An 18085-nucleotide genomic window follows, 5' to 3' on the forward strand; every position below is an offset into this window, starting at 1 on the left:
GAGTGGAGTGCAACTCCCCACAAAGTCTGCAGGTCGACTAAGGCTAGCGAGATGAGTCTCACATTGCCTGATGATTTTGAGTGCGCATGAGTCTGACAAGAACGTCAGGGCTTAAAGGTGAGAGGAATATGGCACTCCTAGAATTGGAACACCGATCGACACCGATTGACGAACACGAACGAAGTAACAATTTGACATGTATCATTCTGAGTTTCAATCTCATGATACAATCAAACTTAAACAAGAGGCGAAAATGAATCACTTTTGTATCATTGCACAAATAATATATCCAACATTACAAAGAAAATACTGAAGCAAAAGCAAATGCATCATACAATATTCAAAAGAGAGAGATTCATTTTTGGCTTCTACATGTTAGAAACATATGAAGTATCAGTTACAAAATAGATATATATATATATATATATATAATAAAGGAGCACGAACAGAGCTGGGGCCAACTCGCTCGTGTTTGGCCAGTTGACAACTTTATTTTTACCATATCAAGTTATAGATACCCTCATACCCATGCATCTTCATGTTTCAGGCCCCAAATTCGACTCCGAGAGGGATAAAAATACGGATTCTGAAGTTTATGGAATCTACTGGCTGTGTCAGGAATAAGAAAGAATAGCTTATTCCAGAACTAAACGGTAGCTGTACAGTTCAATATAACCGCTTTTAGCATCCGAAATGGAAGCGTACTTTTCCCGAACTCGCTTAAATAAACAATAATCTCATGAAATTTCATGAATACAGCCACAAACACAAGAACATTATTATGAAGCCATTGTTTCAAAATCTGGAGGAGCAAACCACCCCAGCTCTTCAGCAATCCTCCTGACCCTCTCCTTTTGGCCTTTGGAGTCACCTAAAGCTGTTGTGAATGGGTAAACATATGTGACCTTTGTGGCCATGGACCTGTAGGCCACAACATGATCCCTTTTCACCAGGAACTCGAGCACGTCGCGCCCGAACCCCCCGTCGACTTCCGCCTGCAGGTAATGGCCTGATATGTATGTATGTATGTATGTATGTATGATATTAGGAACACTTTCCAGCATGAAAAACAATGAAAAGATGAAGATTGAACCCCAAAAGAAGCAAAATATATAGTGTTCTTATTTATTCAATCTAGTTATGTTTCAATGGTTCTTCGTCGGCAATAGGTGAGTTTTGCATCAGCAAGATGAAGATCTTAAAAGGATTGTAAAGAAAATATAACTAACTGCAACAGATCAAGTTCACATGGCAGGTCCCCTACTTTGCAGCAAATTGGTGCTCAGTATATAAGCAGATTATTGGCATGTTTATGGCTGGCTCTATTTAGTAAGAAGGTTTAGAATGTCCGAAACTCAGTTACGAAACAATCAAGTCATGTTGAATTATATGAAACAACCGTTTTCCTCTAAAAGCTTAAGCTATCAAAAAATAGTGTTTATATATTTTATAGTAAACACTCCTCCTCGGCCTCCTGCTCTGATACTATCTTAAATGATATGAAACAGCCGTTTTTCTCTGAAACTTGAAACTACCGGAGAACAACATTTATATATTTTCTATTCGACACGAAGAATGTTTAGTAATGTTGAAATTTTATATATCACCAAAATATACAAAATATTGCCATGATAGATACAAGGAAATCTGTTGATTACACCGATCATATGATTTTGTATTTTCTCATTGAATGATCAGGAACTCAGCAATAAGACCACTAACTCATTCAAAAATTAAACAAATCCTTAGTAATTTTTTTGCCACATAGATGCTTTCAAATTTTTTGTAACAAATTCTTCTTTTTTCCCCCCCTGTTCTTTTAGGGGAAGAAAATAGGGCTATATCCTATTTAAATAGGATGTAGAGGGAAAAGGGTTAATTGCACATCATTTTCTCAATTTGGTCCCTAACTTTTCCTCTTTTGGCTAGTAGGTTCCTTGCCTTTATATGTTGTCGTAGTTAGGTCCCAATCATCGAAATTTTTGTTAATTTTGACGAAATAGGTCACGTCAAATATAATAAAGCTCTGCCTACTCATATAGATCACGGTTATGGTTCAGTGACCCTGGGTTAATCTACGAGATCAAGGTGGTTGTAGGTGCAGAAGACGACATTGAGGGTAGTGAGATTGGGCTTGACGCAATGGACGTGCATACTTGAAAAGAGGTTAGGGATCAGAGTGAAAAAAATTGATAAAGGTTAGGGACCAATGGTGCGATTGGAAGGGTAAACTTGTAATTTTATATAACATACAAGATAATCCTGCACCATTTATAATGATGCTATATTACCGACCAGATTACAGACTGGACGAACCAAATGCAATAATTCTAACAGGATTGCCTGTAATCCTGGCTGGATAACCCGAACCTTAGACAAAGGTTGGGGACCAATAGTGCAGTTAACCCTATACTGAAACTTTGAGCACATACCGCCGTCCTATTCTGTGAACAAAATAGCACTGTAAAATTAGAACTTTTTTTTTGGGGTCTCTTTCAACCAATATTCAGCCCCATTTGATATTGAGGGCCATCTACCTGCCGGCGGGCAAAAAGGGGTCGGGATAAAAGAATACAACGATGAACTTTTCTATTTCCCGTTGGAACCGTAAAAAATATATATCATAACTAATTTATCACGATATGCGGAACGTAATATTACGTGCGGAAATAAACATGATATTTCCCCATTATTCTTTCTAACTGTATGCATCGCAATATTTCCGCAATTCCAAACAGAGCCTTAGTGCAATTGAGAACTAATCCACTAAGATTAAGACTTACCAGTTGGGGTTTCTTCATCAACATTGATCTTCACATTCCTCTGTGTCTTCAGTACAGCATCCCTCAGTTTCTGAAAAAGAAAAAAAAGTCAAACACTTATATATATATATGATAAAAATAAATAAAATTTAGCCAAATTACAGACTATTTTGATTCGACGATCTAATCTTTGAAAAATATTGATGTTCCCACTCAATGTTTCAGCTTGTTTGATTTAAGTCACTTAACGACTCTTCTGATAAAAAATTTAAGCTAATTTCTTTAATAAACTTATAGTTGCATGAATGACAAAAAATATACTAACTAAAAATCATTAACCGACTCGAATCAAATAAATTAAAAGGTTCTATAATAATATCAAAATTTTTAAAGCTTTAGTCAAATCAAAATGCGCGGCAGTCGAGCTAAAGTTTGATACATTTTTCTTTTCACCTTTTCTTTTCATTCTCTTGAGATTTTTTTTTTTTTTCCTCTACCTGAATGGCATTATCTGCAGATTTTTCGGGAATCAACAGCGGCGAAGCGAACGACGATGATTTCGGATTCGTCGAAACGCACCCGGGATTAATTGATGGACAAGGCCTGATTTTCCTGCATCAGGCCCCAAAATCAACCAAAAAGAAGGCACATATATATATAATTATGCTACTATACTATCGATAGTACCAAGTACTTGGTATTATCGAGTTTTCAGCCGTTGAATGAAAATGTGTCTGGTTAGGAGGACGGCGGTCTCCTAGAATTGAGTGGGTGGTTAGTTGAATAGTATAATCTAACGTGTGAAAATGATCAAAATAGTAAATCTAACAGCAGAAAATTTTTGATACTATCAATAGTATAGTAGTCAGACTCTCTCTCTCTCTCTCTCTCTCTCTCTATATATATATATGTTTTCAATAAATGTGTAGAATTATTATTATTTGAGGGAAGAAGAAGAAGATTTGTACCCATTTTCCAATCCCAGTTGCAGCAGGTTCTTGGACTGGGAGTATGGGGTTGTGGGATTTTGTAGAGAGGAATCACTCATAAAAGTGGGAGAAGGGATTGCATGAGAAGGTAAAGGAGAGTTCAAAGCTAGGGTTAGGGCTAAAGAAAGAGGGAAAAAACTAGCCGTTAGGGTTTGAATCTTGGGGTAAGGAATAGTAGTAGTAGTATTAGAGCAGGGGAATGGGGAGCAATTGGGAACTCTTTGTAGAGACATTTATTTATCTCTCTTTCTTTTCTTTTTTTTTCTCCCCTTAGCTTTATTATCCTTTTGTATCATATGTTTATGTGGTGCTGTGGTGTGTGGGTTATGTTGTTGTGGTGGTGGGTCAAATTGGCAGAAGCAGGGAGAGTGATCAGAAAAGGAGTCTGAGAATTTGAAAAGAGCGACTGCTATGTTTTTACATGTGAATTTTAGGGCATGTTTGAAAACATTACAATTTTATAAGAGTTGAGAAAGCACGGAAGCTCAATATATTTATTACTTTTTAGTTATCTGATCGTCTCAAAATCCGTACAGTATTAGTAACGATGATTTAATGGGATATGCCGTTAATAATGTTGTATAAAATTTGAGTACATGTACAAATACTCCTCTCCTTTCAAAAGCACAGGAACTCAACTCTATAATATAGTATTGAACTGTTCTTATTGTATTTTAGAATATCAAAAAATGACAAAATACTACAAAAATGCCGTGATTTTGTTGTAAAAGTAAAACAAGCTCAAATGTTCTGAATCTCTGCGTTTGCTTATTACTTACTATCGTAATACATGTATATTAATATAGCATTTCTATTTCTGCTATAAAATATTATTAAACATATATATTAATTAATATAGTATTTCTTTTCAAATAACATTACTCCAATAGAGAATTTTATCAATTAGTACTACACTCTGCGACGGAGAAAATACATGACCCCCTAGTACAACTTCTTGGGTCTCATCAAATATTTGTTTTGCTGACTGCTGTTTTCCAGAGATGAGAAATAATTTCAGCAGCCAGCCAGGTCAAATAAGCACAAAGGAACAGTCTGGCCTGTAGAGCTGCTGCTGCAAAACTTTGAAGAAAATTTTTCCAAACAATTTTCTGAACTGGATCTGCAAAGCTAACAACTGGGAGAGCAATATCACAACTGGGAGAGCAATATCAAGAGAAAAATAACAACAAAAATAATCAGACTCTAACATATGAGTAACAAGATTGCAAAGGGGCGGATATAGGAGAATGCAATGATACAAAATGGTTCGAGACCAAACTGGAACTATGTTTTGTTTTGTTACATCGTGATGTCATCTCTTCTTGAAGCCGTACTTCTTCCGCTCGTAGAAGAGGTCGGTCTTGGCGCTGCCGAGGTTGACGATCTTGGGGCAGCCGTCGCGGTCCTTCTCCTGCTGCGTGCACTCCTTGCAGTAGTAGGCGTCGGAGATGCCGACGCCGCCGCAGATGACGCACCGACCCTGGAACGAGCCGTAGTTGCACTCGTCGCACACGCGGACGAGCGTGCACGGCCGGACGTACGAGTCGCAGATCACGCACTTGCCGTCGCACTTCTCGCACAGCCGCCCGATCGCGATCCCCGGCTGCTTCCGGCACATTATCAGGTCGGGGTGGTGCTTAGCCATGATATCTGGTCTGAAGCTCTAGCAATGAAAGCCCTATAGGATAATGAGAAGGTATGAAAGGAGAGAAGGGGAAAAAAAAAAAAAAGCAGTGGGGAAAGGGGGGGGGAGTGGGCAAGGCCCAGTTACAGTGACAAACATGATTTTGACAATGACAGTTTTAATGGTGTTTCAACAAAGAATTCTTATACAAAAACCATGGTAGTAACCCTAGAGAATGGGAAGAGCTATACAAAGCACTGGGTGGAAAATTGCGCTATAAGAGTATATCACAGGTAGGAATTTCTCAAGTTTCCCCAAAATATAAAATAAGGGTCAAGCTTCTGTTCCGCCAGCAATTGGAGATTAGATGCAATAGAACAATAGAGTTAATGAAACTAACAGCATATTTAGCATTCTTTAAGTTTTTCACTTTTGTTTACTAGTTTGGGGTTCAATGTCGTTAAAGGCAACTACTATGTCGCAACTTCTCTTTGTTTCTTTTTTCTCCCTAACATTGAGTCAAAAAACTAATAAAGAATAACAAATCTAAAGACGAACATCACTAGGTGACCTTCATGTTTCCACTTAGATTCGGATATTCAATCATGTTTCATCCTACACTGCATGTCCCTGAACGAGTACCGAATGCTACCAAACAAAACAGTAAAAGGGAAACAACTTCTACAGGTCAGTCAACCAGCATCAACGTAACAGATAGACAAATGAAGCATGAAGTTAACTCATAAACAAACTCAACAAAAATCAAACTGCGAGTAACTTAAATAATTATATATATAGAATCAAACAAAAAGACATAACAGCTACATGCATTGCATCTACATCATAACTACTATGGAAATCATAGCAACAAGCTTACCGTGTGCTTTGAAATAAACAATGAAAAGGTGCTTACTGTAGCCAGTATTACAGTATAAGATACCCACGTTTGAGAAAACCTTTTTCCCAAGTATATGGTGTACTATAGTTAGCTTATATAACACTCTTTGCAGGTACATCTCCTAAGCTAAACTTAATGATTGTTTCGACTTCAAAATTATTTGCTATATTATTTACCAAATAATTCATTTAGTTATTCTGGTAATCACTTGGATCAAACTTCACATGTTTGCTATGAAGATTTCCCTAACAAGCTAGCTGTCCTCTATGATTTATGATGTGCACAAAAAGGAACCTCGACTTCTTAACTTCTTTTTAGCTATATATGCTCTATTTAAACAAATGGCATCAAGTGACGGCAGAAACTGAAACTACTATTTGCAGTCTCACAAACACCAAGCATCTACCTACCCAATACCCAATATTTGGAGTGAGAAAATGAGAATCAATAACTGCTCTCATTTGAAAATTAAGACCCTAAACGAGAAATAACAAACAAAATCATTACAGGATATATACCACCAAAATTATATGTGAGTTGGTTAGTCAGAACTGTGACAAAATCATCATAAATTCATTATAGAGGGAAGATCCCAATAATTCTCTTTGAATCATTACAATATGAAGATTCAGAGAGTTCTCTTTGAAATCACCACTGTTAAAATAAGCTCAGACAATTCAGGGAAACGATTCAGTTCAAACAATTCAGGAAAGAAACAAATTCATTCATTTGCTTTGATTCGACCAACTTTATCATTTGTCAAAACTAATTGTTTCATTAGCTAATAGTAGTTATTGATTATCGAAAATTTTAGTTTCATCAACTAGAAAGCAAGCAGAGCCGTTAAATTTAATAGTCATAGCTGTCAAATTCAACAAAATCCCTGTTTCATCTGACGTAAATAATTCACATCAAAACAATTTAAAGTTGATACGATATCAATCAAGGAAATAAAGTTTAGGAGCCTACTTCATTATGGCCTATAGTTGAGGGGGTCTCCATACATCTTAATGATCATCAAAACGAACATGGAGATACATAGGGAATCAAAATCTACAAGGAATAACTCTTATCCCAAAACATAATTCAAGTTACCGGTCGTAAATTAGGGTTTGTAAGGCCCTCTACTACGATGATCACGTCAACAATCCCCAAAAACAGTGCATCAGTAGAAAGAGGGAATCATCAATCTCGTATCCAAAACATAATCCAGAGCACAAATAGAAGAGGGGAAAAAAAAAAAATCTAAAATCCACAAGCAATAATTCCTCTTACACCAAAACACAATCCAAATAATAATAAACAAAATCAGGGATCCTAAGAAACAACGCTAAAGATAATCACATCAAACGCCCCAAAAAAATCGCGTCATTCGAACAAAAATTTCGACTCACCTCTCAAAAGCAAACCAAATCGTTGATCTCTAATCCACAGAGTATAGGAAGCACCAAAAATCGAAAAAAAAGAGAAAAAATCCACAAGCAGCAACTCTTATTCCCACACGTAATCCAAGTCACAGATCAAGCAAATTAGGGATTCTAACAAGTTCTACTACAAATAATCACATCAAAAACCCTTAAAATTACTATTAATAGCATATAAATCACGACTCACCTCTCAAAATCGTGTGCAAAATCGTCGAAGTCGAACTCTCCTCTCCTCAGATCGAAACCCTTCTCCAACGCTCTCGATCTCTCCCGAATATATTATATTTTAGATATAAATACAAATATAAATATTTATAGTATTTGTTTCCGATTCCGCTACTCCTCCACCTCGATATTTGCAATCCCACACTGCCTACGTGGCAAGATATGAACCGCAAGTTAGTAGAGCGGGACCCACCACGCCTTGGAGTAATAACCAATCATTATTCACCACGTGGATTAGTATTTAGTTCTTCTTCTCCCTCCGCGTGGTATCATACTAGGGATTCCGAATCGAGGTTCGGGGGGTTTAGGGTTAGGGCTAGGGTTAGGGTTTTGGAATCGACATTAAAGGGGGGTTTTGGGGAAGGAGAGAGTATCGGGAGGGGAAGAGTGTTTAGGGTTAGGGTTAGGGTTTGGTATGGCGGGGAGGAGCCGGAAGGAGGCGGCGGCGGAGGGGCAGAGGCACCTGGAGGAGACGATCGCCGCGGCGTTCCAGATCCTCTCCTCCATGAACGACGAGCTCTGCAACCCCGCGCTCTGGTCATCATCCTCCTCCTCCTCCTCCGCCGCCGCCGCCGCCGCCCATCCTCCGCCCACCGGCGCCGGCGGCGGAGGCGTCGACTCGTCCGACTCCTCCTCTCACATCTCCGACGGCGCCGCCGCCACCGCCTCCGCCGCCTCCGGCGGAGGAAGCGGCGGAGCTCTCGACGACGCCCGGCACCGGTACAAGTCGGCGGTCGCCGCGCTACGCGCTTCCATCGCCGCCATTTCCGCTTCTACTCAGGTATAGACGAACAAATCACCACAATTTCGTTATGATCTTTTTAGGGTTAATCGCATTGCTAATTCTCGAACTTCTACAAAAAAGTGAAGTTTCACTTTGAAACTCTATCATAGAACTTAATACTCGCTGAATACCTACAATTGTATCAGATTGGCTCATTGACAATAAAAAATGATCCGGATGTTAGATTAAGGTTTTCTTTTTCTTCAGATAATTATGTACATAAATTTCCTCCATTGTATGTATATAGTATGTATCATGCGCTTTCTTCGTGCTTTCGAGTTGTTTTCGATAATGAAACATTCGATTCGACGATCGGTTTCGTCACTTTGCTTTCGAAAGATTTTCGCACTTTCAAATTGTTTTCGATGATGGGATATCCGATTCGACGATAAGCTCTGTTAAGCATGATCTACTTTATTAAAACTATCTAGAAATTAAATTTTATAGTTTTTCGATATCGTTTACTAAGTGATCAAAAGGTCTCAAAAATAGCTAATTTAATGGCTGATGTGACACTTTTGTACATTCAACAGTATAGAACAATTCAAATTTAGTAAAATTTTAATAAAAAAATTTTACTTACCATCAAGAGCAAGATCAATACTTTCGATTTGAAATTTGAGTTTTTATTACTTTTTTTTTTTTTTCAGTCTTTCATTTTGAGGCTACTTGTTTGCTAGACAAACTAAGTAAAAAAAATTATAAAATTTGATTTTTAGTTAATTCCAACACTTTAGATCATGTCTAACACCGATCGCCGAATCGGATGTCCCATCATCGAAACCAACTAGAAAACACAGAGGCTTCCGTACTATCAAAAGCATAATAGCTTAGTTCTATATATATGTGTGTGTGTGTGTGATTCCGTCAACTTATCTTGGGCTATCCATGCATTAACTTCATCCTTGGTCTTCTTCTCCAGTTAAAACGTCGGTAGATATGAAAGAAGTTGGAAATTTAAAGGGATAAATTTCACCACTTAAACTTTTTAACATATATATGTAATTACCCTTATTCTTTTTAAACTATGTACTCTCTAAAGATGCAAATTAGAAACTTTCGGCCGAAATGTTTTTATAGTTTATGTTGATGCAATTCTTGTTCTTATCTCATATTTGATTAAAGGAGTAAAGGGAGATGGTTTGTTTTATAGTTGTATTTTGACATTTTCCGATGTTGTTAATGCTGTAGGAGGTGAGCACATTGGAACCAAAAGCAGATCAAGTAGAAATCGAGAGGCTCGAAGAGCGTGCATCGGCCCTCCGAAAGGTACTCCTTTTCTGTTTGTGAATATTATGTGATTCATATGCTTTATTCTTGCTTGCTTGTTTGTTTGTTTTTCCTGCGTTTTGTGTCGGAAATGTTATGATAATCGCTTGTGGCTATTAATACCTTCACATGCCATTTTGCATCTTCGCGTTCTAAATCTCATTGAATTAGTTTGATCTTTTCGGCTAAAAATGGTATCAAAGCCAAATCTAAGCTCTTCCAATTTTATGAAGCTACGAATTTTTTACTATTTTTCATGTTTAGTAGGTTAATTACGAATTAGAACTTCGTGGACTGAACTTACGAGCTCAATGTGTATCTTGTTCGATCGTGTGACTAAACTTTTGCGAGAAATTTATTGTTAACACTTGCTACCATGGAACTGTATATCGAAAATGAGATTCCTCCAAAAGGTGTAGATTCTTGAAGATGAACATCTTCATGATTCTTTCCCTCTTGAGTGGGGGAAAAACATCATATTCAACTTCATCATAGGGAGGAAAAAGAAAAAAGTTGCTTACGTTGCTCGCTTATCCTTACTAATATTGATAACATGTTGAGTAGATATTAGTCGACGATTTCTCCTCGGTGAGCACAATATGAGTTACAGCGTCATGCTCATCAGGATAGAAATAACCAAATATGAGATAAATAATCACTAGATAATAATTGTCCTTATTATGTTTAAACGTGAACTTTCGATTGCAGGAGATCGAAATCAAGAACAGGCATTTGAAGCTCCTCATCGACCAACTACGCAACCTGATCGCCGACATATCGATGTGGCAGAGCCCCTGTTCCGTGTGAAATCGCGAGTTTCGCGGCCGCTCGGCTATTCAGAGGAACAGAATTGTATTCCTTTGTATGTTCTCTCTTCTAAAGTGTTGTTATGTGTTTACAGTGATTCTCACATGTGTATAAAAGCAGAATATTACGGAGATTTTTGGCTCTCTTTGCCTTCGTTTATTTGTTAGAAATAAATTCAGCTAGAAATTTGTTTGCTATTCTCCTTTGTTTGATGATGTTAGAAGAGCTTTTTAGGGTGGATTTTAATTAAAAAGAATCTCAATGTTGCTTTTGCTGTAGGGGAAGCTGTTGAGTGCATGTTAACGAAACAAACACTAGGTTTTTTCAGAAAAAAAATTCTCTTTTTAGAAGTGCTTTTTTGCAAACTCTAAAACATCTGAATTTTTAATTTTGTTTTTGTTTTTGTTTTTGTTTATAGGTACTTTTTTTAAAATAAATTAGGTTCAATCTATCGATCTGGTGAAGTTTACTAGAATTGAAGGAAACAAGAAACATGTCCGCAAGACGAAAAATTAAAATTGCATTGAAGCAATACTTGTGATAAACTTCTAATATATGAAATAATAACAATCAATCGAAAATATATATAATAGTTATAAATAAAAAGATATATAGTTTTATCAAACTTAAAATTTTTAGGTTCAGTTGTTTTGATACAAATAGTTGGTAATGGTAGAAGGGGTTAGATTGAAAGGAATAAGAGACGAGGGAGAAGGTAGGATACAAGAAGTGCATTGATCGCACAACACTGATCACACGATTGCGGGAGATCCACAATCGACGAGAAGGCAGGTACCTCACAGGTAGAATTTCGACAACGGAAAACACAAAGAGGAGGCAGGGACTAAAAAGTAGAGGAGAGGTAGGAGAAAACGCTGATTTTGCCGCGAGGAAGAAGCGACAATGATTAAGATGACGTAGAAGACGATCTCGGCGAAAGCAAGAAGCGTCGACGATCACACCTGAAAGAAGAATACCACACCAGCACGGTCACCAAGAATCACGTATAGAAGACGCGGCGATTCTAAAAAGTTGAAAGGTCTTCTTTGGATTTAGGTTTATTTTTATCGGCGAAAAAGATGTTTTGGGTTGTTGAACCATCTAAATCTAAATAATTTAAGCCCGAACAGACACTAACTTACAAAAATAAAAGAAAATTACATTCAAAAATAAAAAAAAGAGTTCTAGTTGCTGCATCAAACAGCACTTACCTGCAGTTCCAGTCTAACAAAATAAATAGTTTTGAGTGTCATATTTGTTACTGTCTGAGTATTAATGTTCAACACACTGCTTATGTTCTACATGAAATTTAGCACTAATTCGACTCCGAATCGGCAAAAAAAATGGGACTAAATCCAAATATTTGATGCACTTAAAAGTAGCATGCTCAAAACACAAATCCATCACTGGCAAATGAAACATCATCTGTGCTTAATAATCATACCGAATTCTAGCCCTCGTCGTTCAGAACCAATTTCGGCAGATCCCCGCGAGCGAGCTCAGGAACTCCCCCTTCAATCTGCAGCTTCTGCTTCTTCTTCTTCTTTCGCCACTTTATCGACCCCTTGATCGCGTCCCCGACAGCCCGCAGGGGGTTGCTGAACTTCTCCTTCACCGCGAGGAGGAACGAGACCTCGTTGAACTGCCAGACGGCGATCCCGACGACGATCACGGAGAGAAGGCAGTGTGTTATGAAGTTCTGCCTCTTCACTCTCCTCAGATCCTTGGCCATCTCATTTAGAGCTGCTTCTTCAGTTCTGCTCTTTCTGACATTTCTGACATTTCTGACACTTGCTGATTCGGGCTTCGATTCGGGCTCGGGCACTTCTTGCTCATGTGAATTCTCAAATGAACGGATCGAATCGCCGTCTCTTTCGACCGAATCCAACTGTTGATCCGATATCGTGATTGAACAAATGTTCAAAATGGATTCAATTGTGTGAGACAAAAAAGAAAAGGGTTCAGTCTCTAAGCAAAATTGGTGCATTGTGAAAGATAATGAAAATCCAATACACCAGTATCTTGTTGATTCTGATAGTAACTTAGCTAATTTGCTGAGGTTTTTGAACTCCACATGTACTCTCGAGAATAGTGAAGATGATAATAAAATGCAAGGAAATTTAATTAACGAGAAACTTCTGTAGCCAATTAACTTTTAGTCCAGTTGGAAGGTATTCTTAATTTCAGAGTGCAGGACAGACCCTAAACTCATTTTTCTTTGTATTGACAGATAAATTTATTAAATTCCGTCTAATCTACTTTCGTACTGACCTAAGCAAACAAAATAGTATACCAATTTCCTCTCAAACAAGTTGAACCTGAAGTAGACAAGTTTTTGAATAACACATAACAATTCAAACTTGCAATCTTTTGTTGGTATTTAATGATTTTGATGCAAAAGAAAGAAAAAAAAGAAAACACAGAATAGAATGTGAATTAGGTAAGAAACCTTGATTAGTAATCTGGATATTAGAAGGTCTTCTTCTTCTTCTTCTGCCTCAAAACCCTTCTGCTTCTGCTTCTGCTTTTTCCCTTCCATGAGCTGCTGAAAAGCTTCTTGTATAAGCTCCTTTTTCCTTCTTTTCTTCCTATCCTCTTCACTAATAATTGACTCCATAGTGAGGGATAAAAAATTTTACCATTTTGTCCTACATGTAGTTTTTGCACTTAGATCCTTGAGAATAACAATTTACAAACATATCCCTATACGAAAGTTGTACAAATAAGATTCTAAAAATTAGTATTTATATGTATAAGATTTTATTAAGTGTTGATTTATTTATTTTTTATATATGAATCCTCAGTTTTGGGACAGGTGGCAGCGAGCGCGGAGGCGCGGGCAGGGGCGAGCGCGAGCACGGGCGCGCGGGGCGGGGCGCCGCGTGGCGTGGGCGGGGGCGGGCGTGGGCAGGCGAGGAAGGTCGGCCCGGGCGTGCGGGGAGCGGGCGCGAGCGGAAGCGGGGAAGGAGAGAGGTGGGCCATGCGGGTGGGGCCCACCCCTTTTTTATATTTTTTTTTTATTTTTAATCTTTTTCTATTAATTTTGAAAAGTAAATTTTTTTAAAAATTAATATAATTATTTTCATTATTATCAAATCTAAATATATGCGTATTTTGAAATAGTTTAGATTGTATGTATTAGATATAAATTTTAATTTCCTATGAGATAGAGGAGATTGGTTTGAATTTTCAAACCCCAAATTACTAGAGGGAAGAGAGAGAGAGAGTTAAAGTATTATTAGATTGACTGAAATCTCTAATTAGAAAATTTGACAATAAAAGTAAATTTGAAAGATTAGATTTACATTTTTCATTCTTAAAATATAACCTTGAGTGAGACTTTAATCATCGGACTTTAATGTGTTATGATTTAAACTATGAGGATGTGATACTTTTTTCCTCAAATTTTAATTAGTTGTAATTTCTGACTTGAAAATGATATATCTCATATTTCAAGTCAGAAATTACAACTAATTAAAGTTTGAGGATGATTTTTGCCCTATTTTTTTAATTCTTTTTATTATTTAAAAAATAGTTGTTTATTTCTCAATTATTATTTTTTATATAATTCCTTAACTATTTTTATTTTATTTTATTTATTTTTATATTTTTATTATAGTAATAGTTGTTTACCACTCAGTTATTTTTTTTATATAATTTTTTAACGCTTTTTATTTTATTTTATTTATCTATTTATTTTTACATAATCATCTCGCCGCAACACGCGGGTCCTTCACTAGTTTATCATTATGCCTCTTGGAATCAATTAATATCTTATAGAGTTTAATGGTTAGGCTGTATACATATTTTTATATAAAGATTATCTTTAATATAGTGCTTTAAAAATTGTGTAAGCAATTTTTATGAATTATGTGTACAATTATATCAGTGGTCCATTAAAAGATAGTTTTATCTAAAGTATTTGCCAATCTTTAAGGAACAAAATATAGATTTTTTAATATAAAAAATAGACAGTAAAAATATTTACAATTTTTTTTTCTATTTTAGCCTATAAATATATAACATATATAAAATATAATTCTTTATCTTTTATAATCAAGCAAAATAATTAGTTGTCAATTGCATATATTTAAAGCATAAAATAGTTAATCATTTTATAATATTTTTATTTTTTATTTTTTTGGGCTGCTAAGTGCCTCTCACTTTCTCTAACTAACACCTGGCAATTTAAAGGTCCCATGAAGTGCATGGGTTTTTTTGTCTCTTTGCATTATATAGAGAAAAAAAATAGTATTTTATAATGTATTAAAAAAAGAAAGAAAGGAAAAAACAAAGTGTGAAATTGGTATGTTTAAAAGATATTTTAGAGATGAGTGGAGGCAAAGGACAATGGTGAGGAGGAGTGGATGTTTGTGGCTGTGCTCAACTTTTGAAGGTTTTAGTGATTCCTTTTTGGAGAGCATGATGGTTTATTGGAGGCAAATGGGGTGAAGGGGACACCTATGATTGGGCTTGTTGCTGGAATGGGAGTAAAAATGGGTTAAGCTTTTTTTTTATTATTATTATTTTTAATATTTTCACATGTCGAGCCAAAACAAGGGAAGTGACTAATCATGACTCCCAAGGAAAGCACGCCATGCAAACACAGTTACTTCAAAAAAAAACCTAAATATTAACTTCTTTTTTTTTTTTTACTTTTTCTTCCCTAACTTTCAAAAATTTATAATTTACTTTCTTCGTATTTCAAGTTGTTACATTTAGCTCCATCCGTTAGTACGTATTCTATTACTATTCCATCCATTTTTTATAATTTATATAAAAAATATTTTTTAAAATAATAGAAAATATGTTAAATTTTTATTTTTTTTTATAGAAAAGATAAAAATAATTTGGTCATTTTGTCCTCTCTATTAACATCGTAGTTTTCTGAAAATATTCCTAAAATTTTAAGAGTATAAAAATATAGATTTTCGAAAGTCGGTGAGGAAAAATAAAAAAGTAGGCATTTATAAGATAATTTTNTATGAAATAGATGAAACAGCGACAGTACCTAGTATGCAGGTTCGTAAAAATCAAAAGAGCATAATAAAAAAAGAAAAAACTTCAAATATCACTTCCGTGGTTTCTCATTTTCTTATTTTAGTACTTTATGGTTTAAAGTATATCACCTTCATACCCTGTGACATTATTTTTTTCTTTTGATTATCCCTTTTCACTAATTTTTTCGTTAAATCAGTGACAAATTTAAAACGAAATAATAATAAAGTGAATATTCGATAAACTACAGATGGGATATCTAAAGTTTTTTATATATAATTTAATGAAAAGTTAACGGGGGGCTGACGAAAAAAGACAAATAAGATTATAAAATAATAAATTGATACACTTTAAATTATAAAATACTAAAATAAGAATGTGCAAAATCAAAGGGATGGTACGTGAAGTTTACCCTAACTAAAATACTATTACGCCAACACGGATCGCGACACGTGCCCCCGCCACACCACCACCGGAGAACGCGACACGTGTCCCCTCGCACCGCCACCCCCACCCCCTTCCCCACACGTGCGAATCGAATCATTACCCCCGCACCTCCGCCCACACGTGCGAACCCAATCCCCCCAAATTCGAATCCATACCCCCCCACAACCATCATTCCCCCACTCACTCTCTCTCTCTCTCTCTCTCTCTCTCTCTCTCTCTCTAGAGCTCGGAGAGCAACAACAATGGCGGATTGGGCGCCGGTGGTGGTGGGGGTGGTGCTCTTCGTGCTCCTCTCGCCGGGCCTCCTCATCGAGTTCCCCGGCTCCCGCCGCCCCCTCGACTTCGGCGGCTTCCGCACCAACGGTAAGGCCGTCTTCTTCCACACCCTCATCTTCTTCGCCCTCTTCTCCATCCTCATCGTCGCCCTCCACCTCCACATCTACACCGGCTAGGGTTAGGGTTTCTCTTCCCCCCGGGGAGCGATCGCCGTGGGTTTAGGGTTTCGAGGTGGGAGATCTCTCTCTCTCTCTCTCTCTCTCTCTCTGGGTTGTTGTGATGTTGTTGTTTATGTGATTTTTGTGGCATTTAATCTAAAAATAGTAATTAAAGAGACGAGACTCGTTTTGTGATGATGCTGTGAAATATCATCTTATGCATCTAATTTTCAAATTTTAGCTTTTTATTTGAATTTTGAATTTGATGTTTGTGGTTTATTAGGTAATAGAATTTAAATTAGTTATAGCATATTATAAATAGCTTATAAATACTTCTCTAATATTTAACTGTGAATATATTATGTGACATATATTTTAAAATTGGATTAATTTCATATGAGTCCCTGCAAATATAGTGAATAATAAATATATTCCTAATAAGTTCAACTTTCATATGTTGTCCTTAATATTTTCAAATATATTCCTGGCGCCGTTAGAATCTGTTAGAAAAATTTAGTTAATCATAGGTTAAATACTTAATCCTGATTAATTTTTGACATTTTTATTTCTTTTATATTATACTGTTATGATATTTGAAGAGATATATTTATGACGGCAAAATTGAAAATATAAATAGTTCTTTAACGGTTCTCTAACGATAACAAATCAGAGGGACGTATTTGAAAATATCAAAATTTTTTTAGGAACAATATATAAAAGTTAAATTTTGTAAGGATAATATATTTGTAGTGACCTTTATGAAATTAACCCTTTAAAATTTGTAAGGATAACTGCATACAACTTTCTGTAAACATATCGAATAACAAATATATTTTTATAAAGTTTAATTTGTTATTTATATTCCTGTAAGAGTACAGTGATATTCATATTTATCCCTTTGGTTTGTTACTATTAAAGTATTTTTTTTTACAGCAGATATATAAAATGATATTTTTGTCTTTATAAATATATCACTCCAAAAGCTCCCACTGTTAAAAATATTTAGAATTATACAAAAATGTCCTCTCAAATAAGTATTTTATCCAATAACATAAGAGGGATAAAAAAATTAATTTAACTTATTTATTAATCAGTGTTAAGTTTTTTTTACTTATGATTAACTATATTTTTCTAACGAATCTTAATCGTAGGGATATATTTGAAAACGTTGGAACTTTTTAGAGATAAAAATAAAAAAGTTGAACTTTTTAGTGATATATTTTCTATTTGATATGTTTACAGGAAGCTATATGCAATTAAGGTTTAGTTTGGTATTGAGACCCATCTGATACTATTAGACAAAATTGAGTTCGGATAAAAGCATATAGGAATATGTTTTTGCATTCTTTGGTGGGATCGCAGAAAATATATCGTAATTGACTCATCGCGATATGCGGAACGTAAAATTACTTACGAAAATA

The 18085-nt window shown here is 35.9% G+C and overlaps 4 protein-coding genes across 7 annotated transcripts; 1 reads left to right on the forward strand and 3 right to left on the reverse strand.

Moving 5' to 3' along the window:
* Positions 583-4055, reverse strand: LOC109726223 (thylakoid lumenal 17.9 kDa protein, chloroplastic). Its single transcript, XM_020255711.1, has 4 exons — positions 3731-4055; positions 3260-3374; positions 2784-2853; positions 583-1009 (listed from the first exon to the last, which is right to left on the reverse strand). Exons 1-4 carry the CDS (start codon positions 3982-3984, stop codon positions 780-782), a joined length of 669 nt encoding a protein of 222 aa, XP_020111300.1. The 5' UTR covers positions 3985-4055; the 3' UTR covers positions 583-779.
* Positions 4844-7994, reverse strand: LOC109726667 (PHD finger-like domain-containing protein 5B). 3 transcript variants are annotated; one of them, XM_020256419.1, is made up of 2 exons: positions 7888-7994; positions 4844-5414 (listed from the first exon to the last, which is right to left on the reverse strand). In XM_020256419.1, the coding sequence occupies exon 2, from the start codon at positions 5394-5396 to the stop codon at positions 5064-5066; it is 333 nt and encodes a 110-aa protein (XP_020112008.1). In that variant the 5' UTR covers positions 5397-5414; positions 7888-7994; the 3' UTR covers positions 4844-5063. The 3 variants fall into 3 exon arrangements, with proteins under 3 accessions (XP_020112008.1, XP_020112006.1, XP_020112009.1); XM_020256417.1 differs by having other exon boundaries at positions 4844-5429; positions 7888-7993; XM_020256420.1 differs by having other exon boundaries at positions 4844-5406; positions 7888-7987.
* On the forward strand, positions 8272-10982 carry LOC109726666 (mediator of RNA polymerase II transcription subunit 30). The gene is made up of 3 exons (XM_020256416.1): positions 8272-8706; positions 9901-9978; positions 10687-10982. Exons 1-3 carry the CDS (start codon positions 8341-8343, stop codon positions 10783-10785), a joined length of 543 nt encoding a protein of 180 aa, XP_020112005.1. The 5' UTR covers positions 8272-8340; the 3' UTR covers positions 10786-10982.
* On the reverse strand, positions 11401-13412 carry LOC109726141. Of its 2 annotated transcripts, XM_020255583.1 has the most exons (3): positions 13235-13412; positions 12230-12673; positions 11401-11747 (listed from the first exon to the last, which is right to left on the reverse strand). In XM_020255583.1, the coding sequence occupies exons 1-2, from the start codon at positions 13400-13402 to the stop codon at positions 12236-12238; spliced, it is 606 nt and encodes a 201-aa protein (XP_020111172.1). In that variant the 5' UTR covers positions 13403-13412; the 3' UTR covers positions 11401-11747; positions 12230-12235. The 2 variants fall into 2 exon arrangements, with proteins under 2 accessions (XP_020111172.1, XP_020111171.1); XM_020255582.1 differs by lacking the exon at positions 11401-11747 and having other exon boundaries at positions 11956-12673.

This window comes from Ananas comosus, linkage group 21 (assembly GCF_001540865.1).
Source record: "Ananas comosus cultivar F153 linkage group 21, ASM154086v1, whole genome shotgun sequence".
In the NCBI taxonomy this organism is placed as follows: domain Eukaryota; kingdom Viridiplantae; phylum Streptophyta; class Magnoliopsida; order Poales; family Bromeliaceae; genus Ananas; species Ananas comosus.

What these genes read in the sequence shown, in the direction of transcription:
- LOC109726223 (XM_020255711.1), bottom strand. Translation starts at nt 3,984, where the DNA reads ATGTCTCTACAAAGAGTTCCCAATTGCTCCCCATTCCCCTGCTCTAAT. An exon ending in CAACTGGGATTGGAAAATGG is followed by an intron (nt 3,375 to 3,730) that starts GTACAAATCTTC and finishes GGCCTGATGCAG; the next exon opens with GAAAATCAGGCCTTGTCCAT. An exon ending in TGATGAAGAAACCCCAACTG is followed by an intron (nt 1,010 to 2,783) that starts GTAAGTCTTAAT and finishes CATACATATCAG; the next exon opens with GCCATTACCTGCAGGCGGAA.
- LOC109726667 (XM_020256419.1), bottom strand. Translation starts at nt 5,396, where the DNA reads ATGGCTAAGCACCACCCCGACCTGATAATGTGCCGGAAGCAGCCGGGG.
- LOC109726666 (XM_020256416.1), top strand. Translation starts at nt 8,341, where the DNA reads ATGGCGGGGAGGAGCCGGAAGGAGGCGGCGGCGGAGGGGCAGAGGCAC. An exon ending in CCATTTCCGCTTCTACTCAG is followed by an intron (nt 8,707 to 9,900) that starts GTATAGACGAAC and finishes TTAATGCTGTAG; the next exon opens with GAGGTGAGCACATTGGAACC. An exon ending in GTGCATCGGCCCTCCGAAAG is followed by an intron (nt 9,979 to 10,686) that starts GTACTCCTTTTC and finishes TTTCGATTGCAG; the next exon opens with GAGATCGAAATCAAGAACAG.
- LOC109726141 (XM_020255583.1), bottom strand. Translation starts at nt 13,402, where the DNA reads ATGGAGTCAATTATTAGTGAAGAGGATAGGAAGAAAAGAAGGAAAAAG. An exon ending in TATCCAGATTACTAATCAAG is followed by an intron (nt 12,674 to 13,234) that starts GTTTCTTACCTA and finishes TCGGATCAACAG; the next exon opens with TTGGATTCGGTCGAAAGAGA.